Consider the following 26,814-nt stretch of genomic DNA (forward strand, 5'->3'; position numbering starts at 1 on the left):
AGGAACCTCTGCTTCTTGAGCCTTGAGTTGGATGGACCTGCCAGATCATCTTAACCTTCCCTAGCACCTGGCAATAATTATATTGTGGATTCGTTTAGGTCATGTTGCTTGTGTTTTTTTCCCCTTTTCTTTTTCCTCCCACAAAAGGTTTGGCAGAAAGGCTATTCTATTTGCAACCATGGGCGTGCAGACAGGTTTCAGCTTCCTGCAGATCTTCTCAACCAGCTGGGAAATGTTCACAGTGCTTTTTGTTATAGTTGGCATGGGACAGATCTCGAACTACGTTGTGGCCTTCATATTAGGTAAGAGCACTTCCACTCTATTAAACTGTATGGTAAGGTAGAGTATGTCTAAGCAAAATAATTTGGTAGGGAAACAATGACATTCCAAGTTATAGATCATATCATATCTAATCCGTTAAATGATTTTTTCTTATTTACAGAAAGTCTCACAAAAAGTATATATAAGTATATATAAATGTATATAATGTTTGGGATAGCTGTGGAAAGACGTCAGAAAGTTGGAGCTTCTAAATTTGCCTAATAAAGCAAAAAATACTTTCAACTTATAAAATATCTTAAACTCACAAGAAGATAATGGTTTTAAGAGTTTGAAAGTTGACACATATTAAAAGCATGGACAGGTGTATGAACAGTAGAGAAGTGCACGGACCGCGGTTTGAGCACTTTTGGGGCAGGGGGACTGGGAACTTGAAGAAAAAGGAGAGCAGGTCCTCTTCTACCCCTTTTTTACCTCAGCTTCCTGCTGAGGTGGCATACATCCCTAGTAACCCCACATGGTGTCAGCACACACATGGTGTCCATGCATGCGCAGGCACCATGTGCATGGTCAGCAATACAATACTGACCATGCAAATGGTGCCTGTGTGGATGCCATCTGTGTGCTGATGCAGCATGAGGCTTCTAGGGACATGCACCACCCCAGGAGGAAGATGCATCAGTCTGCAGAGAGCAGGTAAGGACCTGCTCTCCCTTTTCTTAGTTCCCAGTTCCCTGCTCAAAAAGTGTTTGATCAGACTGCAGTTCAAGCTGCAGTTTGTACACATCCCTAAATACCAGATGTTCATGCTTTATTGCAGAACTTGATTGACATAGTTGTGTCTGAAAACTTTTGTTAACTCAGCTGGGAACAGAATTGGGTTCTATAAGAAAAACCAGAGATTTCTCTTATAACAATAACACACATGTGGAGTTGTTTGCAAGAGATGTTTGGCAGGTATGAGAAGGGTTAAACATTCCTTGCATCAGTGTTAAGTGATAGATAAATGCTTAGAAAACACTTATGGTGCTTTACCGTGCCATTTTGTTGTCGGCCAGCTATTGAAATAGCTAAGTCGGTAATGAGGGTGTGTTGCTTTTTTAATGAGAATGTTAAGATAAGTTTACATCCTTTGATGCCCGACAGGTTGATATTTGATATTTTCAAAATAACTCGGATGTTTCAGAAAAAATATGTACATATATTTGAGTTATCTTAAAAACAAACAAAAAACCCTCCTAAGGACTGAATTTGAAAAGCAGTCAAGAGGCCTTGTTTCTGTTTGTGCTGACATCGAGAGAATAAAGGCAGTTGATAATTTCAGCCTTGCCCCTGGAATATAGAAAGGGAAGTCTCCAGCCTAATCTCATGGGGAAAGAGGTCAAAAAATGCATTGTGGGACACTGTAATCAAAATACCTAGTCTCAGTGGTGAAAGGGTCCTAGGCTTAAGATTTTGGACCACTATGTTGTTGCCTTGTCAACTACATACTCTGTTGATTAGGGATTTAGGCCTGTTTCTCACTGAAGTTGTAAATGTGTCTGAGCTGTATCACTTCAGATTACAGGTGAAGTGAATGGGAATCGTATTCAGTGCATGTGATTTGAATGTCTGTCCACACATATATCTAGTATCAGTTTTGTACATACATATCTATAATAAACATGCATGGCGTGACATGGCAGTGGCTCTCCTAATTTAGCACAGAGTGCATACTTACGACATCAGATGTGCTCTCTACTATAGGGAAAGCACTGCTGTGCCATGTCATCTCTTTGTTTGTTGTCGTTTTTTAAATACAAAAGGCCAGGCACTTGGAGGAGACCTGGTAAACTCTGATAAATTGGCATACTAGCAGCAAACAAATGAGAAATCATTGTATGCTGCAATTTCTTTATAAATTAAAAAAACAACCTTTTTGATTTACATTCTAATTTTCTTAAAAGAGATGGAATCACTATTTCAACAGTGGCATAGACAGTATTTCTAAGCTTCCAACAACTTGGTGACAAATGGGTCAAGGGCAATTTTAAAACCAATTGTCTTCCACAAAAATGCTCTATATATTCATGTAATATCATTGGTTGTGTCAACCAAAAATAGGTTAGGCATTTTTTAAACACTGTACTCTTTTGACAATAGATGGGCATGTATCTGCAAGACTTACCAGTGCAGAATGCTCGAAACTTCGGTTTCCCACAAATGATTTTGCTCTTGTTTTATATTCCATGCTATCTATGGTATTTATTTATGAAGAACCACCAGTTTACATGGTGCTTTACTAAGCAACATACACACAAATTCCTGCCTTGGCAATCTAAATTGTGACTGTAGGAGCGACAGTCAAGGGAGGAGAGGAAGGGGAAAGGCAAAGGTAACAGAAAAACTGCTGACCACCCCTCTGCATGGTGCAGTTGAGAATGCTTCATAATGTCTCTTTGCATGTAGCCACCCTCAGATTGAGTTGCTTGGAAAAAGTCTTGTGCTTTGAGAATTTTTCCCCATTCCTAAAATGATTAAGCTTCAAATGTCATAGTATTTATTGACATTGCTTTTAGCTGTTTGTTTACTAACATAATTTTTTTCTATTATTTTGAAGAATTTCCCAACCATTTTTGTAGCTTTCTTTTGAAAAGCATAAAGGCCCCTTATCATAGATTATATTGGAGTGCTTTTGTCTGATTCATCATATGCACTAGAATATGAAACGGAGGCTGTAGAATTCTGTTGTTTCATTTTAGTGTTGAGGGAAAACTGTGTCTTATTTCACAATCTTGCACCATTTGGTTCTTTGTACAACCAAATGGTGTATGCATCACTTTGTTTCTGGGAGAACCTGGAGGACAAAGCATAATTTACATAACCAAAACGCATGGATGTTGTATTAATGAAGTATTGACACTAGAAAGGGGAAAAAAATCATTGTCCATGCCTTGCTAGGTAATTAATGTTTGTGGAAAGAAAATTACGTGGCAGCTTAAGCATCCTATGGTGGCCTCACTGGCCAACATTCTGTGCAGTTCAGCTACAACTTAGCAATATGCTGGGACTGCTGCACACATAAATGCATCCCCAAGGCTGTTGTGGAGGCAGGCTGTTGTGAAATGTCTTTAAATCGTTCATGTTCACTTGCATTGCACTACTTGTTTCTAATGGAAGAGGAGACAGGACAGAAGACCCAGACTGCAGGTGACCCCACATCACTGGGACTCCAGCACCAAGACGTTTTTCACACCTGGCTTTTAGTTTGCATCTCCTTTGGAATGGAGGGGGCGCATTCACATATCCGCCAAATTTACCCTGAAGTCCCTGTGAGCTATTAGGGAGCACTTCACACACAATTTGGGTTTTTCATTGTATGTTAGAATGTAGCCCGATTTATATCTGGGGTAAAAAAATCCACTTTTGTGTAATTTGGTGGGGGGACTTCGAATTCGCGGTATAGCCTTGCAGTAAACCCATGGTAAAACCTGCTGTCTGGGAAAGCTCCAGGAGAATTGGAGGAACTAGATCCAGCACCGCTGCCATAACCCGAGGATACAGTCCTCTGACTTGGAGGAATCACTTGAGAACGTGCCAGTCACAGTAAAGATCTCCCAGTGCCATTAGAGTCAGCACCTGCAAAATTGGACAAGGCTCTTGTCACCGATGTCCCCAGGGAAAGGAAGGGGCCAAACCAGCACCTATAAAAACTGTCAGTCAGCTCCAATCATATGCTGGAGCAACATGCAGCCTACTCTGATGGACACAGCTCTCTTACCTTCTTGGAGCTAACTGAGATTCTGATTGTGTTCCTCTTGGAACTTTCTGTGTCCCTCTTGGGATTCTAACCAGTATCCAAATCCCTGCCTCAGCAGAGGTCCTGGCTTGGCCATTGACCTCCAGCTGGTACAAGACAACCTGGCAAATTCACAACTACATATGTATATCAGTGATTTTCCAACAGTATTCCTAAGCTCCTTGGGGTTCTTGGAAGCCAACTGACATCATCATCTTCATCATCATTAATTCAATTTCTTCCAAAAATGGAAGAGCCTTCCAAAAATGGAAGAGCCTTCCAAAAATGGCTCAGGGCGGTTTACACAGAGAAATAACAAATAAATAAGATGGCTCCCTGTCCCCAAAAGGCTCACAATCTAAAAAGAAGCATAAGATAGACACCAGCAACAGTCACTGGAGATACTGTGCTGGGGGTGGATAGGGCCAGTTACTCTCTCCCTGCTAAATAAAGAGAATCACCACATTAAAAGGTGCCTCTTTGCGCAGTTAGCAGGGGTCCCTTCATGGAATATCTGTAACTGTTCAAAACATAACGGTTTGATTCCGTTTTCTGATGAAATAGCGAATAGTGAAAGCGCAGATAATGAGACGTTGCGTGAATAGAAATAGTGGGGTTAGGTTCCTGGAGGACAAAAAAGGGCAAAAAAAAAAAAAAAGCTTTAAAAGGCAGAAACAAACAAAATAATGTACCATGCAATGCTTTCCAGGTCTCTAGCAGTCTAGCAATGCCCCCCAAAACACAATTCGGGTGATTTTCCAAAAAACAATCACAGATAGATAGATATAGGTAGGTGTGTGTGTGTGTGTGTGTGTGTGTGTGTGTGTGTGTGTGTGTGTGTAAAGAGCCACAAAATGGTTCCATTTAGCAAAATGGTGGCTGGAAATGACCTTGGAGTCATTAGTCATTTCCTTGACTCCCATCAGTTTCTAAAAACGTTTTCCCCACAACTATTACATAAAATATATTTTTTCCTCTGATTGCCCTGCTAATCTCTGTTTTGATTATTTCTCTTGCTTTAAAGATGTATACCCCACCTTTCAGTCAAAATGATCCCTATAGCAGCTTGCAACAAATAATTGCAAACAACCCCGCAGTCCCTTAGTCTTCTGGCTGATGGCCGAGGTCAGAGTGTCCTTCCTTTTGCATCTCCTGTCCCAGGGCAAACTGCAGTTATAGCAGAGTTCTTTGAAGCAGGGAGGAGGAAGCAAGCTCCCTGGAGCTGCTTTTTCTGTGGCATGGGACTCAAACTGATCTCCTTGCCATGGTGTTCTTCCGGAGAAGCAAGGTGTGTCGCCTCCCTAAGTGGCCCTTAGTCCTTTTGGCTGATGATGCTTAGAGGCTGTGACTGTTTCTTGTCCTGATGTCATCTGAATTTGGGTAGAGGCTTTTGACACAGATTATGCTTATCTGGCCCAAATTTCAATTGTTTGCTTTCTCCTGTGAGCTTTGATCCTATCGTATATAATAGTTTGAGGGATTTCTGGCATAATAAGAATAATTTTAAACTGTTTAATTTGATTTTATTGTATTTTGTGGAATTTTAACTGTTTTTATTCTGTTTTATATTGTGTGTTAAATTTTGTATACCGCCTGGAGCTGTACATATCAGCGATGTAGATAGACAGACAGACAGACAGACATAATGCGCTGGCACTACCCTTTTCTACACATTCCTGTTATGATAAGTGCTGTACCAACTGAAATTCATGTCAAGGTCCCCTTCAAGAAGCCTTTATATTGCCAGAGTCTATTGGGAGATGTCTTCAAAATGACTTGTACAAATTTCAACTGGTACAGCTGAAGATGTCTTAAATTAAGATCCAGATAAGACAAAAGGAACTCTCAAGAGTTTTTTATCCCTAGAGGACTTAGTATCATGCTGAAAATGTGAGATAAGGCTTGAGAAAAATCCTCCATAATCAAGGCAATAGGTGCATAGAATCTATTCCTCAGATTTGGTAGCTATCTAAAATGTCCTTCTGAGTCTTCATTCTGCTGTGCTTGTTACTTTAAAAAACAAACAAACCTGTTCTGTATTATCAAGCAATATCTCTTCCTAGATGAATCATGGTGTAAGTAAAATAACTATATTGCTACAATATATAATAAAAGTATATGTTTTAGATTATAGACATATGCAGACCACAGAAAATACAGAATAATGCTATATATCTTCTTGCTACTATATACAGGACCGATGTTCTTAAAGAAAATAGTAATGTTTCATACACTATGCATTTTCCTAACTTTAAACCAGTTCACATGTTGTTTAGTTCCTCTTAATTTTCAGAGCTCATTGTGTTGTTCTTCTGTAGGAGTTGTGTACAACACGATTTTTATAAGACATTAGTGTTTTAAAGATGTGAGTGCTTTCATAATAGTTTCTGAATAATATATTAAATAGATTATATGTTTGTTTCTGTTGCCTCCAAGAAAGAGTGTCTGGATCCAAAAACATGTTGGACCTTAATAAACGAAATGATTCCTGTGCTCCTTTCAAAGTTTTTGTCTTCTCTTTGCTCCCTTCAGAACATACCACGTAGTTTCATGAAGGTTAAGGCACAGTGTGAAGCACTTGGGGGAAATACCTGGAATCCTAGGAAGACTTCAGTTCATGTTAACGGGAGATCTTCTGATATCTTTCCCCTTAACATGCACTAAAAAGTGGCGCTGGCTGCCAATTCTCATTGGACATGGGGATAGATGATGTTGCCTAGGCCTGCTCTAAAGCATGAACTTCTCTCTTAAGTTTAGAATTTGCACTGTGGTATAGGCTGCTGCTGTTCTTAGAAACATATGCTTAGATACAACCCCTTTGGATATGCAGAACTAACTGTGTTGTTCTTTGCATCCTGTCCAAAGTATATTTTCTTCCATGAACACTGTAATTGAGTGTACCTCTTTTCATAAGCCTAGACAAATTTACCTTTGTTAAAACAGGTTAATGGGACAACCAGAAATATCCAAAAGCTTTGAATAGGATAGACTGATACAACTATATGCTTTTAGATTGGTGTCTTCCTCAAAAGGCATTTGTTTGGTTTTTAACGTCTCAGGGTTATTTTTTTTAAGGTCATTTTTTGGCAACCAACCAGTCGAGACACCTCCTTGACTCTGCTGAATTCAGTGTTAACTTTCTAACAAGACATGGGGAATAAATAGAATTCAGTGACAAAAACAAAACCAGGTACTACTTTAAAAATAAATCTCTTCACTAATGATGCCATATTCAAGCATTTTATTTTTCATAAGTTAGTTGAGAGATTGTTTTACAGAGCAGATGACAATATAGAACTAGTCTTAGGTTGTGGCCTCTTTGCTTTGGAATGCCCTCCCGGAGGAGCTTCACCATGTCCCCTCTGTTTTCTAAAGAGGATTTGAAGATCTTTCTTTAGAGGAAGCCTTTTTTAGTCTGTTTATTTTCAGTGTGTATCTGGTTGGTTTTTAAACTTGGTTTTAATTGGGTTCAGCATTTAGCTAGTTTTTACAACGTTTATATATTGTTCTACCTGTTTTTGTGTGTGTGTGTGTGTGTGTGAGAGAGAGAGAGAGAGAGAGAGAGAGAGAGAGAGAGAGAGAGAGCAAGCGCCCCACCCTGAGCACTAGAAGGGCAGGATATTGTACTAATGCAAAACTAGTTTAGAATGCAAACTCCTGACTTAGTGGAACTCGCTAGGGCAACATATTCAATAAGTTTCTGGACGAAATACAAAGTACTTCTATAGTACTATTACCTATAAAGCCCTGGCTTTGGTCCAAGGTATTTAAGATTATGCCTTTTTCTTCATGAACCCGACCGCCTGTTAAGATCATCGGGGGAGGTCCGGTTGCAGTTGCCACCAGCTCAGTTGGTGATGACTCAAAACCGGGCCTTTTCTAGGTTGTCCCTGGACTTTGGAATGTGCTTCCTAGTGAAATTAGAGCCTCCCCTTCTCTGGATGTTTTTGAGAAGGACCTGAAAGCATACCTGTTTCGTCAAGCTTTTAGTTTATAGTGTTAAAGTTTTAGAGTTTTAATTGTGTGAATGTTGCAATTGTTGTGATTTTAGATTGTGAACCGTCCAGTGACTTGCGTTTGGGGTGGTATAGCAATGTGTTAAATATATAAGCGTTTGCGCAAACACAGCATTAGTCTATATGTCAGCTACTGACTGTTAGCAGTAAATACTGATAATTAATATAAAGTACAAATTACAGATTTGTTGTGGGTGTTACTGAGATGATCTCCCAGGTGCTGTGTACAGGGTTTCTCTCCCACCTGATCTGATCTTTCTGCTTCCAAAGCCAAGTTTGAAATGAGTGATAGCACTGATCATCTGTTCTGGAAGAGGAAAAGGGTGGCTGGATTCCCCTTCATGTGGATCAGCACCATTGCTGTCTTTTAAACTGTGCTCTTTGTACAAAGTCCTAGTGTCTATGTGTGTATATAGTTGAATGTGGGCTTGAGCCAATATATGAAACACTGTGAATACACTAAAATGCTTTCTAAATAATAATAATATTATTATTGATGACTGCTTGAAGGAAAATGCTTTCTAAATAATAATTATATTATTATTGGTGACTTCTTGAAGGAGAACTTCAGCTTCAGCAAAGGAGTAATGCGTTGCTGTCATTGTTCTTCCAGAGTAAGAGACAGCAGGAAGCTTTTTGCATGCTCATAGATGTCTGTTACTGACAGTTGTTAAGAAATGGACATTGGTTTGATACCTCTGTGGACTGGTCTGATGTGACAGTCCCAGGGGCATGGAGCAAAGGGGGAGATGGACGTCCCTGGACCGCCAGGATCATTCCTCCCCATGCCACCACTCCCCCGCTCACACACACACACACCCAGCTGGTGAATGAAACGCTTGCTGGCTAGGAGTGTGAGGCACACCCTCTCCTGCCCAGATGGTCCTTCATTCCAGTCCTGCCTGGTTGGAGGCTTCTTTCCGTGCCTCGCTTCCAATGAGGCAGGGCACGTGAGCAAATTTCCCGGTTTGGGAGCAGGGTGTGGGCCTCAGGCTAGACTTGGTCCCCTGGCTGCCAGCCGCTTCCTACACCCCTGGACACTTCTCTTGCTGCTCATTAGAGCAGGGGTCCCCAACCTGTGGCCCTCCAGATGTTGCTGGACTACAACTCCCATCATCCACAGCCACAATAAATTATAGCTGTGGGTGATGGGAGTTGTAGTTCAGCAACATCTGGAGGGCCACAGTTTGGGGACCCCTGCATTAGAGTAAACCCAAGTAGTGTTTGTACTTCAGTTTAAATCTAAGCTTCACAGATGCAAATGAGATTATTCTCCCTTTTAAAGTATAAATGAGACAACTGACTCAAAAGATACTTCCAGCTGCTAGGGAGTGCATATTCTGAAGCCATTGTCCCTTTTCTGGCTGTTCTATTAAGCCTAATGAAACAGAAACTGCGTATGGCAAAATTAGTAAGGACACTTCTTTTGATTTCTTCCTTTTGATCCATTTATCATGGATCAAGTAAGGTTGCCATCTAATTAAATAAATTTTGGCAGCAGCCATATGCACTTCTTATTGGAGAAAGTACTGTATCACTAGACTCAGTGGAACTTGCTTCTGCATAGACATGCATAGGATTGCACTGTATGTCAATCTTATGAGTTTTATTTTGTACATTTATATATCCTCCTGCTTCCATTGCAACAAGCAAAGTAGTTGCAAACACTTACCATAAGACAGTGAGGTCATTGACACAATCAAAAACTGTGTTCTACCCAGGTTTGGGAGCTGAGTGTGCTCCCAAATTTTGATTGTGTGGAAGCAAGGTGAGATGAAAACCTGGGTAGAAGTGATTGTGTGGAAGCAAGGTAGGAGGAAAAGCTACCCAGGTTTCCCTCCTACCTTGCTTCCACAAAAAGGATTTGTCTCTTCTAAAGTGATAGCTTTAAAAAAAACCTTCTACAGGTATGCAGTAATCTGGGCACTACTTCTTTACTAGACCAGAAGGATTTTTTAAAAAAATTGATGAATCTGATTAGCAATAGCAATAGCACTTACATTTATATACCGCTTTATAGCCGGAGCTCTCTAAGCGGTTTACAATGATTTTAGCATATTGCCCCCAACATTCTGGGTACTCATTTTACCGACCTCGGAAGGATGGAAGGCTGAGTCAACCTTGAGCCCCTGGTCAGGATTGAACTTGTAACCTTCTGGTTACAGGGCGGCAGTTTTACCACTGCGCCACCAGGGGAAAAGGCAATTAATTGATTAAAGATGCAGCCCTGTTTGTAGAATTATGAATAGTGTAGAGAGAATGAATAGGACGAAATTATTCTCGCTCTGCAATATTCTTAAAACTGAAGATCACCTGGAGGCTTTACAGACATGGCTTCTACCCTGAATCTCCTTTAAGAGAGAGTGTGTGCATTCACACACCAGCCACACTTACCCCGAAGTCCCTTCAAGATCCTTGGACCCACTCCACACACAAGTCGGGCTTTGTCTTGCAAATTCTAGCTTATCTTGAGGTATTTCCGGGTTTTTAGAATGCTGGTTTTAAGCTGCTTTTTCTGAAAACACCAGAGCAAATAGGGAGAGGCACTGATATAGAATCATTAGCATGATAAGAGGGATACTCTCTTTGAAATGCAGATGTAGCTCTTTAGTAATCTCCACCCGCCATCCCCACCCCGCCAAATTGGCTAGAAGGAAAATGCGGAGGCATGCGATGTGAACTTGCACCAAAACAAAACCCAGAAGGGAGGGGCTGCTTCCCTCAATGCCACAACTGTGATTCAAAGTGGCTTCGCTCAATATTTACCCCACAGCATGAAGCCATGTGCGAATAACTCCCTGGAAACCTGGTCTGTAGTAAGTTCAGGACTAACAAAAGAACGCAAAGAATGACTTCTTCACACAGTGCTCCATTATTTTACAGCTCCAGTATTTTACATTATTTTTAAGAAGTACACTTTTTAAACAAGTGTACCTCTTCTTACTCACAAACCAACACATACACATAAAAACAAATTTAAAAGTAAACTTGTCCCACTAATTTAAATAAGGCATCTTATGGGTAACTTAATCTGGATGTAAAACAGTGACTGGAGTAGCCCATCTTATCCTCTGTCATAAAGAGCTAAAGCATGATCCTGTGTCTTTGCGGCCCATGTCTTTCTTGGCCGTTCTGGGCATGCGCGGAGCCATGCGGAGTCATGCGCCCAGAACGTCCAAGAAAGATACGGCTGCAGGGACACGGCGGCCATGTTGGCTCCCGGACCGGGAGAAGGGAGCAGGGAAAGAAGGGGCAGGGAAAGACGGCGGCGGTCGCGGGACCGGCCTGACCGCGGGGGGGGGGGGAGCGGCGGAAAAAGGCGGCGGCAGCGGGACCGGCCTGACCAGAGAGAAGAAAAACGGCGGGACCAGGATCCGGGCCGAGCACGGGGAAGGAGGGCAGAACCGGCCGACTGTTGCTGAGGCAGCCGTATGGAGCCTGGCGAGAAGAGTCCAAAAGATGACTGAGGTTAGGATGGCTGCGGCAGCGAGTGGGGCCCATGGTGGCGGCAGCAGTTGGTGGCTGCGGGGCCGCCCGGCAGCGGAAGGGCAGCCCGCAGTGGGCCCCGATACCAGGGGTTGAAGGTGGGAATGGAGGGAGCGGTGGCTGTCCGCCAGCCACCCGCAACAACGAACAAGCGGTGGCAGCGGCCACCGCAGGCCACATGGCGTGGCGGCCCCGCTGCGGCCGGCATAGGACCCAGTCGCCGCCTCCTGCTGCTGCTTCGCCGCCGCTTAACTGTTTGCCGCCCGGGAGGAGGAGCGGTGGGCTGGTAAGGGGGAAAAATGCAGGGGGGAGGGGCAAGAGGGAGTGGGGCAGGGGGAGGGGCAAGGGCAAGAGGGAGTGGGGCAGGAGGAGGGGCAAGGGCAAGAGGGAGTGGGGCAGGTGGGAGGGGCCAGGGCAAGAGGGAGTGGGGCAGGGGAAAGGGGCAAGAGGGACTGGGACAGGAGGGTGAGAGGGAGGGGAGGAGAGAGAGAGAGGTGGGAGGGGGAGAGAGGGCAAGAAATTGGGGTGGGAGGGAGGAGGAGAGAGGTAAGAGTGTTGGGCCAGAGGTGGCGGTGGGCCCAGCTGGGTGGAGGAGAGGGGAAAAACGTAACCCAACTAGCGCCCGTTATTTTAACGGGCTAAAAAATACTAGTAACTGTAATATTGAGAGAGTAAGAGAGAGAGAGAGAGAGAGAGAGAGAGAAAATAAATACATAAAAGCACAAATGTAAATTTTACAGTTAGGAAGACAAGCTGCTGCGGTCACTGGCTCACATCCACATGAACTTTACTTGTTCTATTAATTTCGGTGGAAGTACTCAGTACTAATTTTCTGAAGATTGTCAGCTCAGCTAGAGGGGCGGGTATGCTGAGTATCAGCACATAGCCAGACAGTTAGGAGCAGAGGAGGAGGGACAGGGGCCTACATTTTATTATGTAAATCATTCTGAGAGCATGTTTGTTGAACAGTGTTATATACACAAATTAATAATAATTAATATGCAGAAACTAAAATACAGGTGCTGAGGACTTGTATTATATGACCATCACATTCATGTGAGCACCAAGAGGTATCTGGTATATTGATGGAAATGGAGTGGTAGACTGAATGACCAGTGGCCTGATCCAGAAAGGCAATTCTAGTATTCCTTAGAGATCTTGAAATACATTCTCAATAATGATATCGCTGTGCTTGCTAACCCCCTCCCATATATATTTTTTTTCTCCCCAGTGATTACATTGCACGTTAAACAACATGACATTTGGAGAATTCTCCAACTAGTCTTGTTTGTTTACGTTTAATTTTCAGCCATACCTCTCTTGAAATGCTGTAGGAAAAATGGTTCCATTATAAATACTGTTACTATTTTTCTAAATGCGATAAAATATTTTGGGTAACTTTTTAAAAAAAGACTTAAGATGCTAACCCACACTCCCTTGTTTTAAACAGGCACAGAAATTCTTGGCAAATCAGTTCGTATTATATTCTCTACATTAGGAGTTTGCATATTTTTTGCAATTGGCTACATGTTGCTGCCACTATTTGCTTACTTCATCAGAGACTGGCGGATGCTGCTACTGGCCCTTACTGTACCTGGGGTATGCTGCGTTCCACTGTGGTGGTGAGTTTTATAGTACCAAAAGGCATTTCAGCTTCAGAAATATTCCCATTGTAGCTGATAATCTTAACACTGCATTGTTATATAACCAGCTGGATTTCAGCAGCCTTTGATTTCTGTGGATATATTCCACCCTCTGGCATTTTGGTTTCATGGAGCAGAGAATTGCCTTGAATGTGAAAACTTGTTGTTTTAGATAAATTATCTGTATGGTGATCCTGACTGACTGCTAGTGTAGTTGAGCACATTGTGTTGGCTTTTTAGAAATTCTTCTTGGGTTGTCTGATTATTTAACCTCTAACTTTCTTTTAATTGTCTTTATGATTCTCTGCTATTGCAGACAAGCTCTCTTGTACTAGCCTTCCCTTTCTTCTTCTTCCACTCCCATTATCTCTGTGGATGCAACTGCTAATCTCCCTGTCAGTTATATTTAATCATAGAATGTAAGGTATGTGCTGGAGCCATTTACACAACCGGTGGTGGGAGGCTCCCTTGCCTCCCCCCACCCGCCCCCATGATCACAAAAAACCTGCTGAGATCGTGGACTGTGCTCCCAGACAATCTGCACTGCGCCATGCTGCGCGGAGGTCCAGAGGCTGGGACAACATGGTGCTCCACATGAGCAGCCTGGTAGAAATGGAGCTAGCTGAGTAAAATACTGAATAGAACTCCACTGCGACCAAATAAAGCCTTCCGTGGGCTCCATGAAGTAGCAATATCAAATTTAACTGCAAAAATTGGACAGATATTGAAGACACACAAACTTGTCCGGAGGCGGGGGGGTGGGCTGTTCTTGCTTTGATGTTGCTCCTTCTATGTTTTGTCTAACTGTGTGAAGGTGAGTTTTTCCAGTGTAGCCTTTTAACACTTCATACTAATCAAGCCTATTCACATGACACAAGCTGCCTGAATTACCCCAGGCAACTCGTGTGGCCTGGAGCATCGGGAGTCCTCCACTCCGGCTGCCCCAGACCTGGGTAGCCCAGCTCTCCTAGCCAGGGCTTTACAAGGTAAAACAAACCTATGGCTTGTTTTAGCTCAGTAGGTGCAATCGTGTGCAAGTTTCCTACCAGTTCACCGCCATTTTTGGCAGCAACCCAGGAAGGAAAGAGTAGCCAAGCGGAGGGGCTGCTATACTAAAAGCAGCTGCTCCTCTGCTTGTGTGCTGCATTCTGGATCCATGGAGGACCCAGCGCAAGCTTTCTCCCTCCCTCCAGGACTCTGCCAATCCCTGCCCCAGCATGCATGTGGGTGCGCGATCGGCCAGGATTGATCGCAGGCCCAAGTTGATCACCTGCAGGGAGGAGCCTGTCTCCTCACACATAGGTAAGAGGTCGTGTGAACCACCTTATTGTGCATTAATTCACTAGGATGTAGATTGCAAATTCCTTGTGTCAGCTATCCTTATTCTCAGTGGCCAGCATCCATCCATTCATTCATTCATTCATTTATTAATTATTAAAACTTTTATACCGCCCTTCCAAAAGGCTCAGGGCGGTTTACATTAAAACACCATTAAAATCAATTAATCAATAAAACAAAAATTATAAAACATAAAACAATAATTAACAATTAAAAACATCATAAAACAACAATTAAATATTCAGAACTATTTAAAAACAAATTTTAAAAAGCTGAAAAAGCCTGGTTGAAGAGGTTTGTTTTCAGGTGTTTTCTGAAGATTGCCAGAGATGGGGAGGATCGTATCTCAGCAGGGAGCGCATTCCACAATCTCGGGGCAGCAGCCGAGAAGGCCCGTCTCTGTGTAGCCACCAAACAAGTTGGTGGCAACTGGAGACGGACCTCCTCAAGTGACCTCAACGGCCGGTGGGGCTCATAGCGAAGAAGACGCTATGCATCATGCTGGTGCAAAATGTTTAAATAGTAATAACTCTTTCTTTTTTCTATAAATAGTGTTTGCTCCAAATACAATGAACTCCAGTGCAAGCGTTTTTGTTAGCTTGGTGGATTTGCTTACCCTTTTTTTCTGAGCCCTTACTGTGTCCCCCTCTGTTCCACCGCAGGCCTCTCTGAACTGCTTTGTGTTAACCCTCCCTCCTTTTCTCTTTTCATTCTGTTGCATGCTTCCTTTTCTTTAGGTGCACTGATAGGTTTGCATCCCAATTACCCCTCATCTCCATTCAGCAGTGTCTCTGCATACTATGTTACTCCTCTTTTTTTCTTCTTCATTTTATCACTGGTCTCCCTCCACTCCCCATCTCGGTTTCCTCCTTTTTCTTACTCAGGCTCTCTTTGTTCCATCGCCCCCTCTGCATCTCTGGTGTTAACTTTCCCAAAAGTTCATGCATAGTGGCTGAATGGCTGTAACAGAAGGGGGAAACTAGAGCAAAAATGAGACTTTTTTTTTTCTGAAAAGAAGCAATGCAGGCCTAGTGGCATAAGCTTTCTCCCATCTCCATCCACAACTTTTTGATAGACCTAAGTAGGTTTTAGATGTTTCCACAGAGAGGTGGGAAAGGGCCAGTAAATAATAGATACGTGCCTCAGTCAACTTCCAGACAGTGAGGCTGTTCTCACGTGCAGGCAAAACCAGGCGAATGAAGCCAAGTCTGGTCTTGCCCACACGTGAGAAATGCCGAGACTGTGCCCAGTCCTGGCGACGCCTCAGTGGTAAACCTGCCAAGCTAGCCCCCCTCTTAAACGGAGTTAAGAGAGTTAGTGCTCTCTTAGCGCTGCCGCCCCCCCCTTTTTTGGGGGGGGTCGTCTGCGGCTGGGAGACTACAGGGTTTTCGGCTAGCATCAGGGGAATCCCCATAATGCACTGCACACTCACACGGTGCATTATGGGCTTTCTGGTGACTGGGATGAAGTTTTCGAGCCCCCAATCCTCTGTGCTGCCAGTGGCTGCTGGCAATTGTGTGGACAGGCAATCCACCCATCCTGGGAGGAAAGAAGGATCATCTGCAGAGAGGCAAGTGTAAGCAGTCTTCCTCCCTGCTCTACCCGGAAAGAAAGGACTCTTCATGTTCCAGCCTGCTGTAAATGTTTACAGTTCTTGTTTTAGAATTGGTGTGTGCCTTTTTATTCATTGACCTGAGATACTGGCCGACATCCAGTGCAGTGTCATGTGCCCGTAACAATGCGCTGCAGAGCTGCTGCTTCCTTCCAAGGTAGGCTTAGGGTTGTGCAAAACAGGCAGTTGCACAAGGAAACCTATTGTCCTGAATGGGGAAATCTGTGGAAGCACTGCTTTTGCACAACTGCCCATTTTGTTCAACCCCACTTTGAAAAGTACAGCAGCCCTACAGTGAAACATTAGACACAGAACACTGTGTTGGGTGTCCTCCACTGATTCAGCCATTATGATGTCAAACTAACATTTGAGGGTCTCATACGTTATCAGCAAATGCAGAACAACTCGAAATCACTTTACTTTAATCATAACCAGATTGCTTTGTTCTCTTTTTAAAATGTCCTTTCTTTTGAAAGACATATCTAAAGTTAGTTCTGCACATAATTTTCAATTGCTTAAGAGAGCTATGTGTTTTATGGTTTTTAATAACCTGCTGCTCTCAATAAGGTTCTATTAAACCCTGTTGTTAAATTAAAAACATACTGTTTCTAGCTCTGCTTTATGACATTTTAGCCTTCAGGATGTATATACCATCTCTCCGCACACCCACCCTAACAGTCAATATGTGGGAAATTTTATATGATGCTAAGATACTAAGGACCCATGTTCATATAGCTAGAAGTATTGTTGCTACAAAATAACTTGTGTGAGCCCTGCTAATCTTCTGTACAAAACAAAACTGTGATTCGCCTTTGCTTCTAATCTCTGTTTTCCACTTTGCCAGTTTTCCAGACTATCGCAGGATATCACAGTGAAGCTTCCTGTTAGAGATTAGAAATGATGTTTTGGGGTCAGCTTGACTTCCTGAAAGTGCCTGAATGCCTTTATTCTACAGAAATAAAAGTAGCAGGTTATTTTAATCATACTCCTACTAGCTACCAGATGCGTTCTTTCATTGGGTGGCTGTGTTATTGAGCTTTTCATTTTTCTCTTGGTTCTTCTTTCTACTCATTTTTCCATATATAAATTCCTTTAATTTTGAGCAAGTGAGCTCACTGATAGTCTTTGTATTCCAATAGTCTGAAATCCAGCTAGGGTCTCTGTTGTCCAGTTTTTCTGACACTTAAGTTTGAAGCCAATTTACTGGATCAGAAAGATGGGGAACATTTATCCCATTACAAAATGGCTGCTTAAATGTGCAGAATGGAAGGTACTCACGAGAGAGACATTTTAGTTGCATGGCAAAGTCATAATGAATAACTTCAGAGTGAGCAACCGGATGCTTCATCAGTAGGCTGTGGAATGAGTAGTCACATTATTAGAGAGAACAAGATGCTCTCTTCCCCACTTTTCATTTGATTTTGTGTTTTGCATTCACTTAGCCCTCATGCACGCTCCAAGTCTTGAGTCTTAATTCAGTGCAGTCTTAATCTTGGCCATTCCAACACACTTGCTTAAACCCATGTAAGTGTGTATGCACATAACAATTTCTGTCTCGCTCAACTCCTCTTGGTTATTTCAGTTTTGGCTTTCGGTTGCTGTCATTTCCTTTATACAATTTAAAAATTACTATAAATTTAAACACATTCTCCTTTAACTCAGTTCTGACTAGTTATGTGGCTTCAGTGTGAAAAAAGAACAAAACATATGCAGTATGGTACTAATAATCTGTTCGTTTGCTGCTGACTTATAAGGTCAAATATACGGGAGATGACCTATTGCACTTAGCTTGTTGCCCTGTGAAGTAAATTTATTATTATTTGTTTGATTTTTTTTTTTAATTACACCAAAACTGACAGCTCCTAATTTGTGTTAGACCTTCCATGCTCCCGAAATAGTCTAGGTTTCTGTAGACATCAGGCAGCTGAACAAGAGGTTGAGCCCCTTCAAGGAGATGTTGCCATTCTTCAAATGGGGTGGTTTCATGGCTAGTAGCTCCTCATCCCAGATGTCAAAGTTATTTTCAGCAAGGGTCAGTTGTCAAGAATAAAAAGTACATGAAAGGAAGAGGTGGTAAGATCCTTGATGTTGGTACCTTGCTAGACACAACTGCTGCTACTTCAAAAGGTTGTCTTGGGTCTGGACCAAGATGGGGTGCAGGAGAAGGCAATTTTTAGTTGCTCAAATGCATCTTGTACCACAGAAATCCAAATGAACCAGGTTTGCTTCTTCAGAAGTGCAGTGATGGGAATGATAAAATTGGAGAAATCACTATTAATATCTTATTATTCTAGGCACTTTGGACACTATTTTCATTTTTAAGAAGTATCACATATATTGATTGAATAGATAATAAACCCTTGCTAACTGAGCAAAGAAGCACCTTGAAAAGTGGTGATTCTCTTATATTTAGCAGGTGGAGAGCAATTGTCTCTATCCAACCCCAGCACAACATCCCTCCAGTGGTTGCTGGGGTGTTTAAAAAAAAAAAGTAAAGGTTGTGAGCCCTTTTGGAACAGGGAACCATCTTATTTATTATTTATTTATTTATCTATGTAAACCACTTTGAGAACTTAATTGAAAAGTGGTATATAATTAGGAGTAGGAGTATAAAGAAGTGCTTTTGAATTCCTATGAAAAATGTAGCAATGAGACCATAGACAAAAGCTACTGAGATGAGGTAGAATCAAAGCACATTTATGAGGAATTGGATTTTCTTGAATGGTCAGGGTGGACTTTCTCCTTCTCCTCCTTAGAACCTGCTAGATATTTTTAGCATAGACTTAGGAAGATTTCTGGAGATAGATATCATTGTCTCGAGTAGTATCAGTCTTCAACAGCCCAGTCTCATGGATTGGTTATAGTTGCTGTGGTGTGAGCCATCTTATACTTGGCAAGTGAATCTTTGTTGCAGAGGATTGTTGGTGCAGCATTTTGTCACTATTCACTGAACAATGAATGGTCCACAGAATAGTATGTAAGGGATAGGGATGTGCAGAATGGTTCATAGTCAGAATGTTCGAACTGCTAACTGGGCTGTTACGAGTGTTCCAACTTCGGAACAGAACACCCTTCAGTTTAAGGGCTTGTTCCAAGCTCGGAACAGAATGACCCTGTTCTGAGCTCAGAACACTTGGAACACAAGCTCTGCGTGGTCGGCACCACCATACAGATGGCTACCGCACATTTGCAGAGGCCAGAGGAGCACTATTTTGGACACCAAAATGGTGCTCAGAACGGTCCAACAGAATGGGGTAATTCCGTCGGAAGAACCGGCTTAACCGGTTGTCCCAATGGAACCTTGCGTGGATCTTGTGTTCCATTCAAAGGTTGGAATGAAACTCAAGATTGTTGGGTGCACAGCCCCACCACACGGGGGGAAGTTAGCAGTGCTAATAGAGCAGTGCCAGTGGGCTACATTATGGCTAGGGCTCAGGTCAAGTCCCAGTACAAACATGATGGCATGGACTGTCCTTTTGTGCCCAGCACAGTGTGCTGGACTGTGCTTTTCTGCCCAGTTCTCATGACCACTCATGGAACTGAAGAGTCCTAGTACATGAACACACGATAGTATTGGTTTTCATGAGCAACAAAATTATTTTATAATCATTTGCTCTTTGAGCAATAACTTCATCTTTTTCTATATCAAAATCCTGGGTAAAATAGGATGCCCAAGTGAAAACCAGGTACTCAGCTTTGCACAGTCTTATTCTTGATTTCTGTTGTAAATAAATAATACATGTAGATCTTGGCACATTAAAATATTATTTCTCATCACAGAGCAGACATTCACAACTTGTTGCACCATGATACCTGATTCCTGATGTGTCTCTTTCTGGAAACAGCTAGCTTCTGTTTCCAGAAAACTTCTGGAGAGACATAGTATTACTAAAATAAAATAAAATAAAAGAGGTATAAAGAAAGGTTTGTGCCGTCAAGTCGATTTCTACTCTGGTGCCTACAGAGCCCTGTGTTTTTCTTTGGTAGAATACAGGAGGGGTTTACCATTGCTGCCTCCCGCGCAGTATGAGAGCATACCTTTCAGCATCTTCCTATATCGCTGCTGCCCGATATAGTATCAGCAGGAATTTGAACTGGCAACCTTCTGCTTGTTAGTCAAGCATTTCCCTGCTGCGCTACTTAAGATGACAATAAAAGAGGTGTACACTTGGATTAGTCCAAAACACAGGCTTGGTACTTGCACTTGGATTCTGCTTGTGAGACAGTCATGACCACAAGGTGGCACTGCTGGTATTTTCTTAACCTTGCTTGTTATCAGACTTGTGATCTCATCTATGTATTTTTCAGGCAATAGGTTTTTGGTCTTAAGCGACAGTCATGTACAGCTGTCATTGTAAGTTGCACACATGTTTATTTCCATTGTAAGATTTGTTTTGCAGATTTTCATAGCACTTTAAGAAGTGCCCTGGAAAGGTCAAATTAAATTAAAGGTCCCTTATCCCTGAACTGTAAGCGGTATTCTGCATATATGTGTATGCACATGTGTGTACACATGGGCGTGCATGCATGTACACACACACAACCTGAACCTTTTAAAAAATACAGTTATTTGGTATGTGAAAAGAAGGGTGCTTATAGACACATGTAATCATTAAGCCTCTTACCACTTTACATTTGTAGAATTATATGCTACTGAATGAAGCTAGATCTTCACAAATGCCATACTAGAGGCATAATATATGTAGACAGCCTTAGTAATGGCTTATGCTTGTTAAAGCTGCTGTGAATCTACATATGCTTACTTGGAAGAAAGTTTCATTAGAATCCATGGTATTAACTTCAAGCAAATGAGCTGTAGGCCTTATTTGAATCTTTTAATATAATCTTCATATTTACAAAGCCTTAGTATGTGCTGTGTGCCACTGCTGAAAAATATCTGTTTTATTTAGTATAAAAATCAAACAAGGAACACTTTGAATATTTTATAATGTATAATCCTTTCACACTTTCTCTTAAAATATGCATATATTGATGAGAACTGTGTTCACAGCCCTCCCTTCCTCCCCAACTCATTGAGATTATACACATCGCTAAATGTCAAACATTAAGTTATTCCATCAGGGTCAAACTAGGAACAATGGGGCAGTTTTCATGTGTGAGAATGTTTTCATGTGTGAGCCCTGTTCATATGGGAAACATCTTGTGCCTTTCCCCCCCTTTTCCTAATGAAAAAGACTGCTTGGATAAGGGAACCGAAACCTTCCCTACTCTTTACCTTGCTGTTTTCTGTTGCTTGAAGCACTTTCCTCCCCAATCCAATCAAATACTGGAAGTGAGCTGGGCTGGAGTAGGGTGGGGTTTGTGTGTGTGCTTGAAATGGCACAAAAGGGCAGGAGCAAAGAGGGTTTGCATTCCCTCACCTGTGCTCTCCTTTTTCGTGGAAATAATAGCTAATGAGAAGCCCCACCCACCCCAGCAGCCTGTTTTATATGTAAATGTGGAATAATAAACATACATGGTTGCCCATTTTTGGAAGGGCAGTATAGAAATCAAGCATAAAGAAAACAAACATCTGCTTCGGCCTTCAGACTCCAACTAAGGAAGCAATCTGTTAGTGAAGTTCCTTTAAGCCAGCATGTTTGTTGATGTGAAAATATCAACTTAATTATTTGAAACTTTGTTCCAGGCTCATTCCTGAATCTCCCCGGTGGCTGATCTCTCAAGGAAGGTTTGAAGAAGCAGAAGCAATTATTCGGAAGGCTGCAAAAACAAATGGCGTTCCAGCTCCAACAGTACTCTTAGAGTCCATGGAGGTAAATATATCTTGATGTGCTTGACTGCTTTGTAATGTTCTGTTGCCTGTTTCAAAGTGTGTGTGTGTGTGTGTGTGTGTGTGTGTGAGAGAGAGAGAGAGAGAGAGAGAGAGAGAGTGGGGGGAGGGAGGGGGGCAGGGGAGAGGGTGCAGAGGAGGGAATTACAGAAAGCCAGTTCAGCAGAGGTCCAACTTAAAACATTTGGCACATTAATATACTTCACATACACTGGCAGCTAACATAAGGCAGTAGATGGCTTGCATGCACCAGTACTTACACCTAAGTTGATTGTTAGTGTCACTGCAAAAACTCTTAATTTGTTGAAACCATTAGCTGACAGATTGGCATGCCTTGTAGTTTAGGCAGAGTCTGACCCTTTTTATCTTCATGGCAAGATCTCTGTACTCTTGGAACAAACCAATAAAATCATGTGTTTAAAAAAAGTCTTCATGGAGTTAAAATTGTTTAGCATATTTGATATATTAGAACAGTAACCATTCAAACATATGATAATGTGTCTCTGACAGGTTTATTATATGATGGTTATAATAAAATAACTCGCGTAACTTGCATCCATTTCTGAGTATGCAATGATAGAAACATAACATTGGGGAAAGATTTGAAGGATAATCTAGCTGGATTAGTCCATCCCTCTGCTCTCAGGCAGAATATGAAGCTTTAGCACACATTTGCATCTTAAATGTGCCACAGTGTAAATGTATTCATTAGTGAGTTGTCTGTTTTATCCAAGTGATAAGGAGAATTTTACCACACATCATGTTGATATATGCAGGATCTATATTATTAATTCTCCTGGGTGTGCCTTGGAATGTGCGTCTCAGCACCCAGCTGATTGGCGCACCCAGGAGGATTGGTTGCCGTGGCGGCAGGCTGGCCACAGAGGCGAGAGGTGGCAGCAGACCCGGCAAGGCCCAGGAGGAGGGAAAGAAAGTTGGTGGCGGGAGGGCAGAAGTGGCAGTGGGGAGGAGAGGCGGCTGGGCCCGGCACGGGCCGGCCATGATTAGGAAGCAGCGACTGTGGCAGAAGGTGGGGGCTGGGAGAGGTAGCCAGCGGTCCCAAAGAGCACACAGATGCTCTGTGTGGGGTCGGCTAGTATATGAAAATATGTGAAAAAACGGTCACCTGTGTTGACCCATTGCCGCCTTAGCCACAGTATGCCACTTAACAGAGCACAGGAACAAACAAGATGCCTATGTCAAAAATATCTGCTTGGTGGTTTTTATGAATTGATGTCTTCAGTAAGACAAAGCTTGTAGCTACATGGGAAAGCCAAAGCACCCAAGATCACTAAGCAATGCCTTCTCAACACCAAATATGTCACACACACACACACACACACACACACACACACACACACACACACACACACACACACACACACACACACACACTCTCTCTTACTTTATACAGGTATGCCTCCTGTGTAAGAACATGCCAATTCAGATAGAATATAAATACACAGCTACGATAGTGCTTCAGTTTGTTCTGAGGGTTGAATGAGTGGCATTCTCCCTCATATTCTAATGTTCAAGAGCCTTTAGCTCTGTAACACTAGAAGAGGCATGAACTGGTCAGCTCCAGGTTTCAGGTGGCCCTTGGCAAACTGCCCTCCATGAGGCCCCAGCCCCTCACACCTGCCCACCCAAAATTGGTTATGGGGCTTACCTTGGCAGATGGGATGGGAGAGAGGAGGGGGCAACAGAACGACTCCTTTGACTAAGAGATTCTGCACCACCACCTCACAAAGGCTGTGGGTGCAAAGATGGCAGCAGGCCTATCTGAGGGGCCCAGATAATCAGCAGTTACCCAGTGAAGGCAAACACTGGTGCTGGCCCTGGGCATGAAAGCATGGGCAAAGTCTTCATGTGGGAGCTTTGTGTTCAGCTCAGCTGTGTCACTGAGGCTGCATATGTAAGCTGATTTTGGTCTCCTTCCCTTGCCCCTAGCATTTTTTGGCACTAGCTTTGTCTTTCCATTCTCCCCATGCCCCACAACCCAAGGAAAAGGGCTTCTGTCTCTTTGCTACTTAGAGAGATGATGGTGATGCTCCCTCTAAGTGGCAGTAGCCCTTTAACACTGTAAGACCTGGAGTGAGGTAGGAGGAGCGACAGACTGGTAGAGCAAAGAGCAGGCAACAGTTTGTGTAGTAATTACTTACATGGCTGGCTTTGTGGGATGGTGATTGCCTTTCCCAACTTCTTAACATATGCTCGGTTAGTAGAAATCAGCAATGCAAAAATGTATTTTAAGCAAAGCATCTATCAGACAGAGCATAGTACTGTGATGGCAGCAGTGATGCAGGTTGTGTGGTGGTGGGAGAATTAACAGTTCTGTTCACTCTAGGCGAATGTATTGCCAAACTGCAAGCCTCACCAGAGCAATCCCCACTGGTGCTGTTTAAAATGCTGTTCGTAGCAATTGGTGCTTGAGAGTCCATCCTCTGCTCTGGTTTGATGTATGAGCTCATAGGAACATATGAAACTGCCTTATACTGAGTCAGACCATTGGTCTATCTAGCTCAGTATTGTCTTCACAGACTGGCAGCGGCTTCTCCAAGGTTGCAGGCAGGAATCTCTCTCAGCTCTATCTTTGAGAAGCCAGGGAGGGAACTTGGAACCTTCTGCTCTTCCCAGAGGAGCTCCATCCTCTGAGAGGAATATCTTACAGTGCTCACACATCAAGTCTCCCATTCATATGCAACCAGGGTGGACCCTGCTTAGCAGTAAGGGGACAAGTCATGCTTGCTACCACAAAACCAGCTCTCCTCTCCAGACCAGCTCTCCTCTCATGTCTTCCACTCTAACAGAAAGAGTTGGTAGCTTACAGTTGGAGGAGTAATACCTTTCAAGCAAGGGACTAATATGTGGGCTTTTTAGATGTCTAAATTAATGATCAGCTATTGACAGGCCACATCAGTGTTTTGCTAAATAAGAGATTTGTCCTTGCCACATAACTTTTCCAAGAACCTATATCTGGTGTTTACCTTACTCAAAAATATATTTTCTAGGATGGATTGCAAATACTTGCTGTTCCCAGAATCTTGCATCGCCTGCAAACCAGAACACATATCTGATCACCAAAATCATGTTTCACACACTGTGCTTTGAAAGGATTATAATACTACACGATTCTCAAACAAATTAAATTTTGAATGCAAGGTAGATATTCTTAAGATTAAATGCCCATGCCAGGCATTGAATTGTCCAGGCATGAAGATAGCCACACAGGCTTATGCCAGAAGTAGGGAGCTTTTTTCTGAGGGGACAAAACAGAGATGTGTCATCTGTGTGCACTGTCCCAGCCTCTAGCCAAGGTCTGTGCAACTTTGACCCTGTGGAGCACAAGCTGCTCACTCAAGTCTGTCTCATCTCCTCCTTGCTGCTGCCCTTTTCTGCCCTATAGAGCTCTCCACAGCACAGGAATTTTGCAAGACCTCCTGGCCCTTTCTCAAAAGATTAGTTGGTGCCACCAGATCCCCTTGGGCTTTTCTGCTCCGCCCTGCCTGATTGCCTCTTCCACTGCAGTGTCTGCTGGACCTAGCCAGACTTCTCCCATTCGTCCACCCATCTACACTTAGCCCAGACTAGCAGTACCAGATGAGATCTGGCTGCTTGTGCTCCCTTCAGCACCCAGCCCATCAGGGTCTCAATTCCTGACACATCTATGTTTCTCTTTTGCTTTGCTTAATGCTCCTCTCGTTTAATCCTAACCTGGTTTTTATTCTTATAATGTGCCCTTTCCTGTTGTGATAATGTCTGTCTGTCAAGAACTGAGTTAAGGTACTGGGTGTTATTTAATATCATAATAATAAACTACTAGCTGGCCTAGCACAGAGCATTTGCGCGCTAATTCTCCCTGCCATCTGGAATGGTGGCGGAGGTGGCGAAACCACCTTACGTGAACCCACCTGCCACCTAAATGACAGGTTGTGCCATTTGTACCATGCGCCAAGTGCCTCGAAATGGGCCGGAATGGCCCAACCTGTCATTTTGGCAGAAGAAGGCCCATGGAAAGAGGTTTCTTTGCCTCTGCCACCATCACCACCTCGGTCTTCCCTCTACGCTGCTGGCGCCATGCCCTGCCAGCCATATCCTCACCACTGTCATCCTGCCCACCATGGCCGCTTCCTCTCTGAGCCGCCTCCTCCAGGCATGGGCCACGTTTTCATTGGTCACAGCAGGGGCGGGGCTTGCCACATATGCCCTAAGCATTTTAAAGATAGACTAACCCAGGCTGGATCTAATTCTAAAATGTGGGCTAGGTTTCTTGCAAGGGAAACGGAGACAAAAATTTGGATTCTGAGCTGTGCTCCAGTTTCTCATGTGCCATTGCTAAATGGAAAAGACAGTTACACAATTCCGACCTTTTGTTAATTTTACATTTAGTGATAAACACTTTAAATGGATAGCTAACCAAATGCAGTGAGCCATAGATTACACTTGATAATGGGGCCACTGATAAACATGAGTGGACAGAATTAAGAAGGGGGCAAAAGTACAGGGGAAAAACCTGTCATAATGAAATTAGGATGGTAGCTCATCTCTGTCTTTGGTCATAAACTGCTGAATTTCTGGGGCCAGCAAAAGATTTCAAGCTTATTTGGATTCTATTTCATTGCTTCAATTTCTTGGAACATCAATTTGGTTGAAATTTGTTTCCCACATTGTAACTTGACTGCTCTGTTGGCTATTTAGGATTTTTAAACTTGTTAGTTTGGAATTGTTTTCTCTCTTTTTTCCCCAAGATAGAGGATTTAAAGGCCAAGCAGCAGCAGGGTATGCTTCTGGACTTGTTCAGAACCCGAAACATTGCAATTATCACTGTCATGTCTCTTCTCTTGTGGTAAGTAGATATGTGGTCCCAAAGT

At 42.9% G+C, this 26,814-nt stretch overlaps 1 protein-coding gene across 1 annotated transcript in view; it reads left to right on the plus strand.

Annotated features, from left to right (window-relative positions):
* The window catches only part of SLC22A4 (solute carrier family 22 member 4), a 79,487-nt gene that overhangs the window by 39,291 nt on the left and 13,382 nt on the right, over window positions 1-26,814 (plus strand). The window contains exons 3-6 of the mRNA XM_053301217.1: window positions 148-302; window positions 13,010-13,181; window positions 21,800-21,926; window positions 26,692-26,789. Coding sequence (XP_053157192.1) covers window positions 148-302; window positions 13,010-13,181; window positions 21,800-21,926; window positions 26,692-26,789 — 552 coding nt within the window. The remainder of the gene's footprint in view (window positions 1-147; window positions 303-13,009; window positions 13,182-21,799; window positions 21,927-26,691; window positions 26,790-26,814) is intronic.

This window comes from Hemicordylus capensis, chromosome 2 (genome assembly GCF_027244095.1).
Source record: "Hemicordylus capensis ecotype Gifberg chromosome 2, rHemCap1.1.pri, whole genome shotgun sequence".
In the NCBI taxonomy this organism is placed as follows: Eukaryota; Metazoa; Chordata; class Lepidosauria; order Squamata; family Cordylidae; genus Hemicordylus; species Hemicordylus capensis.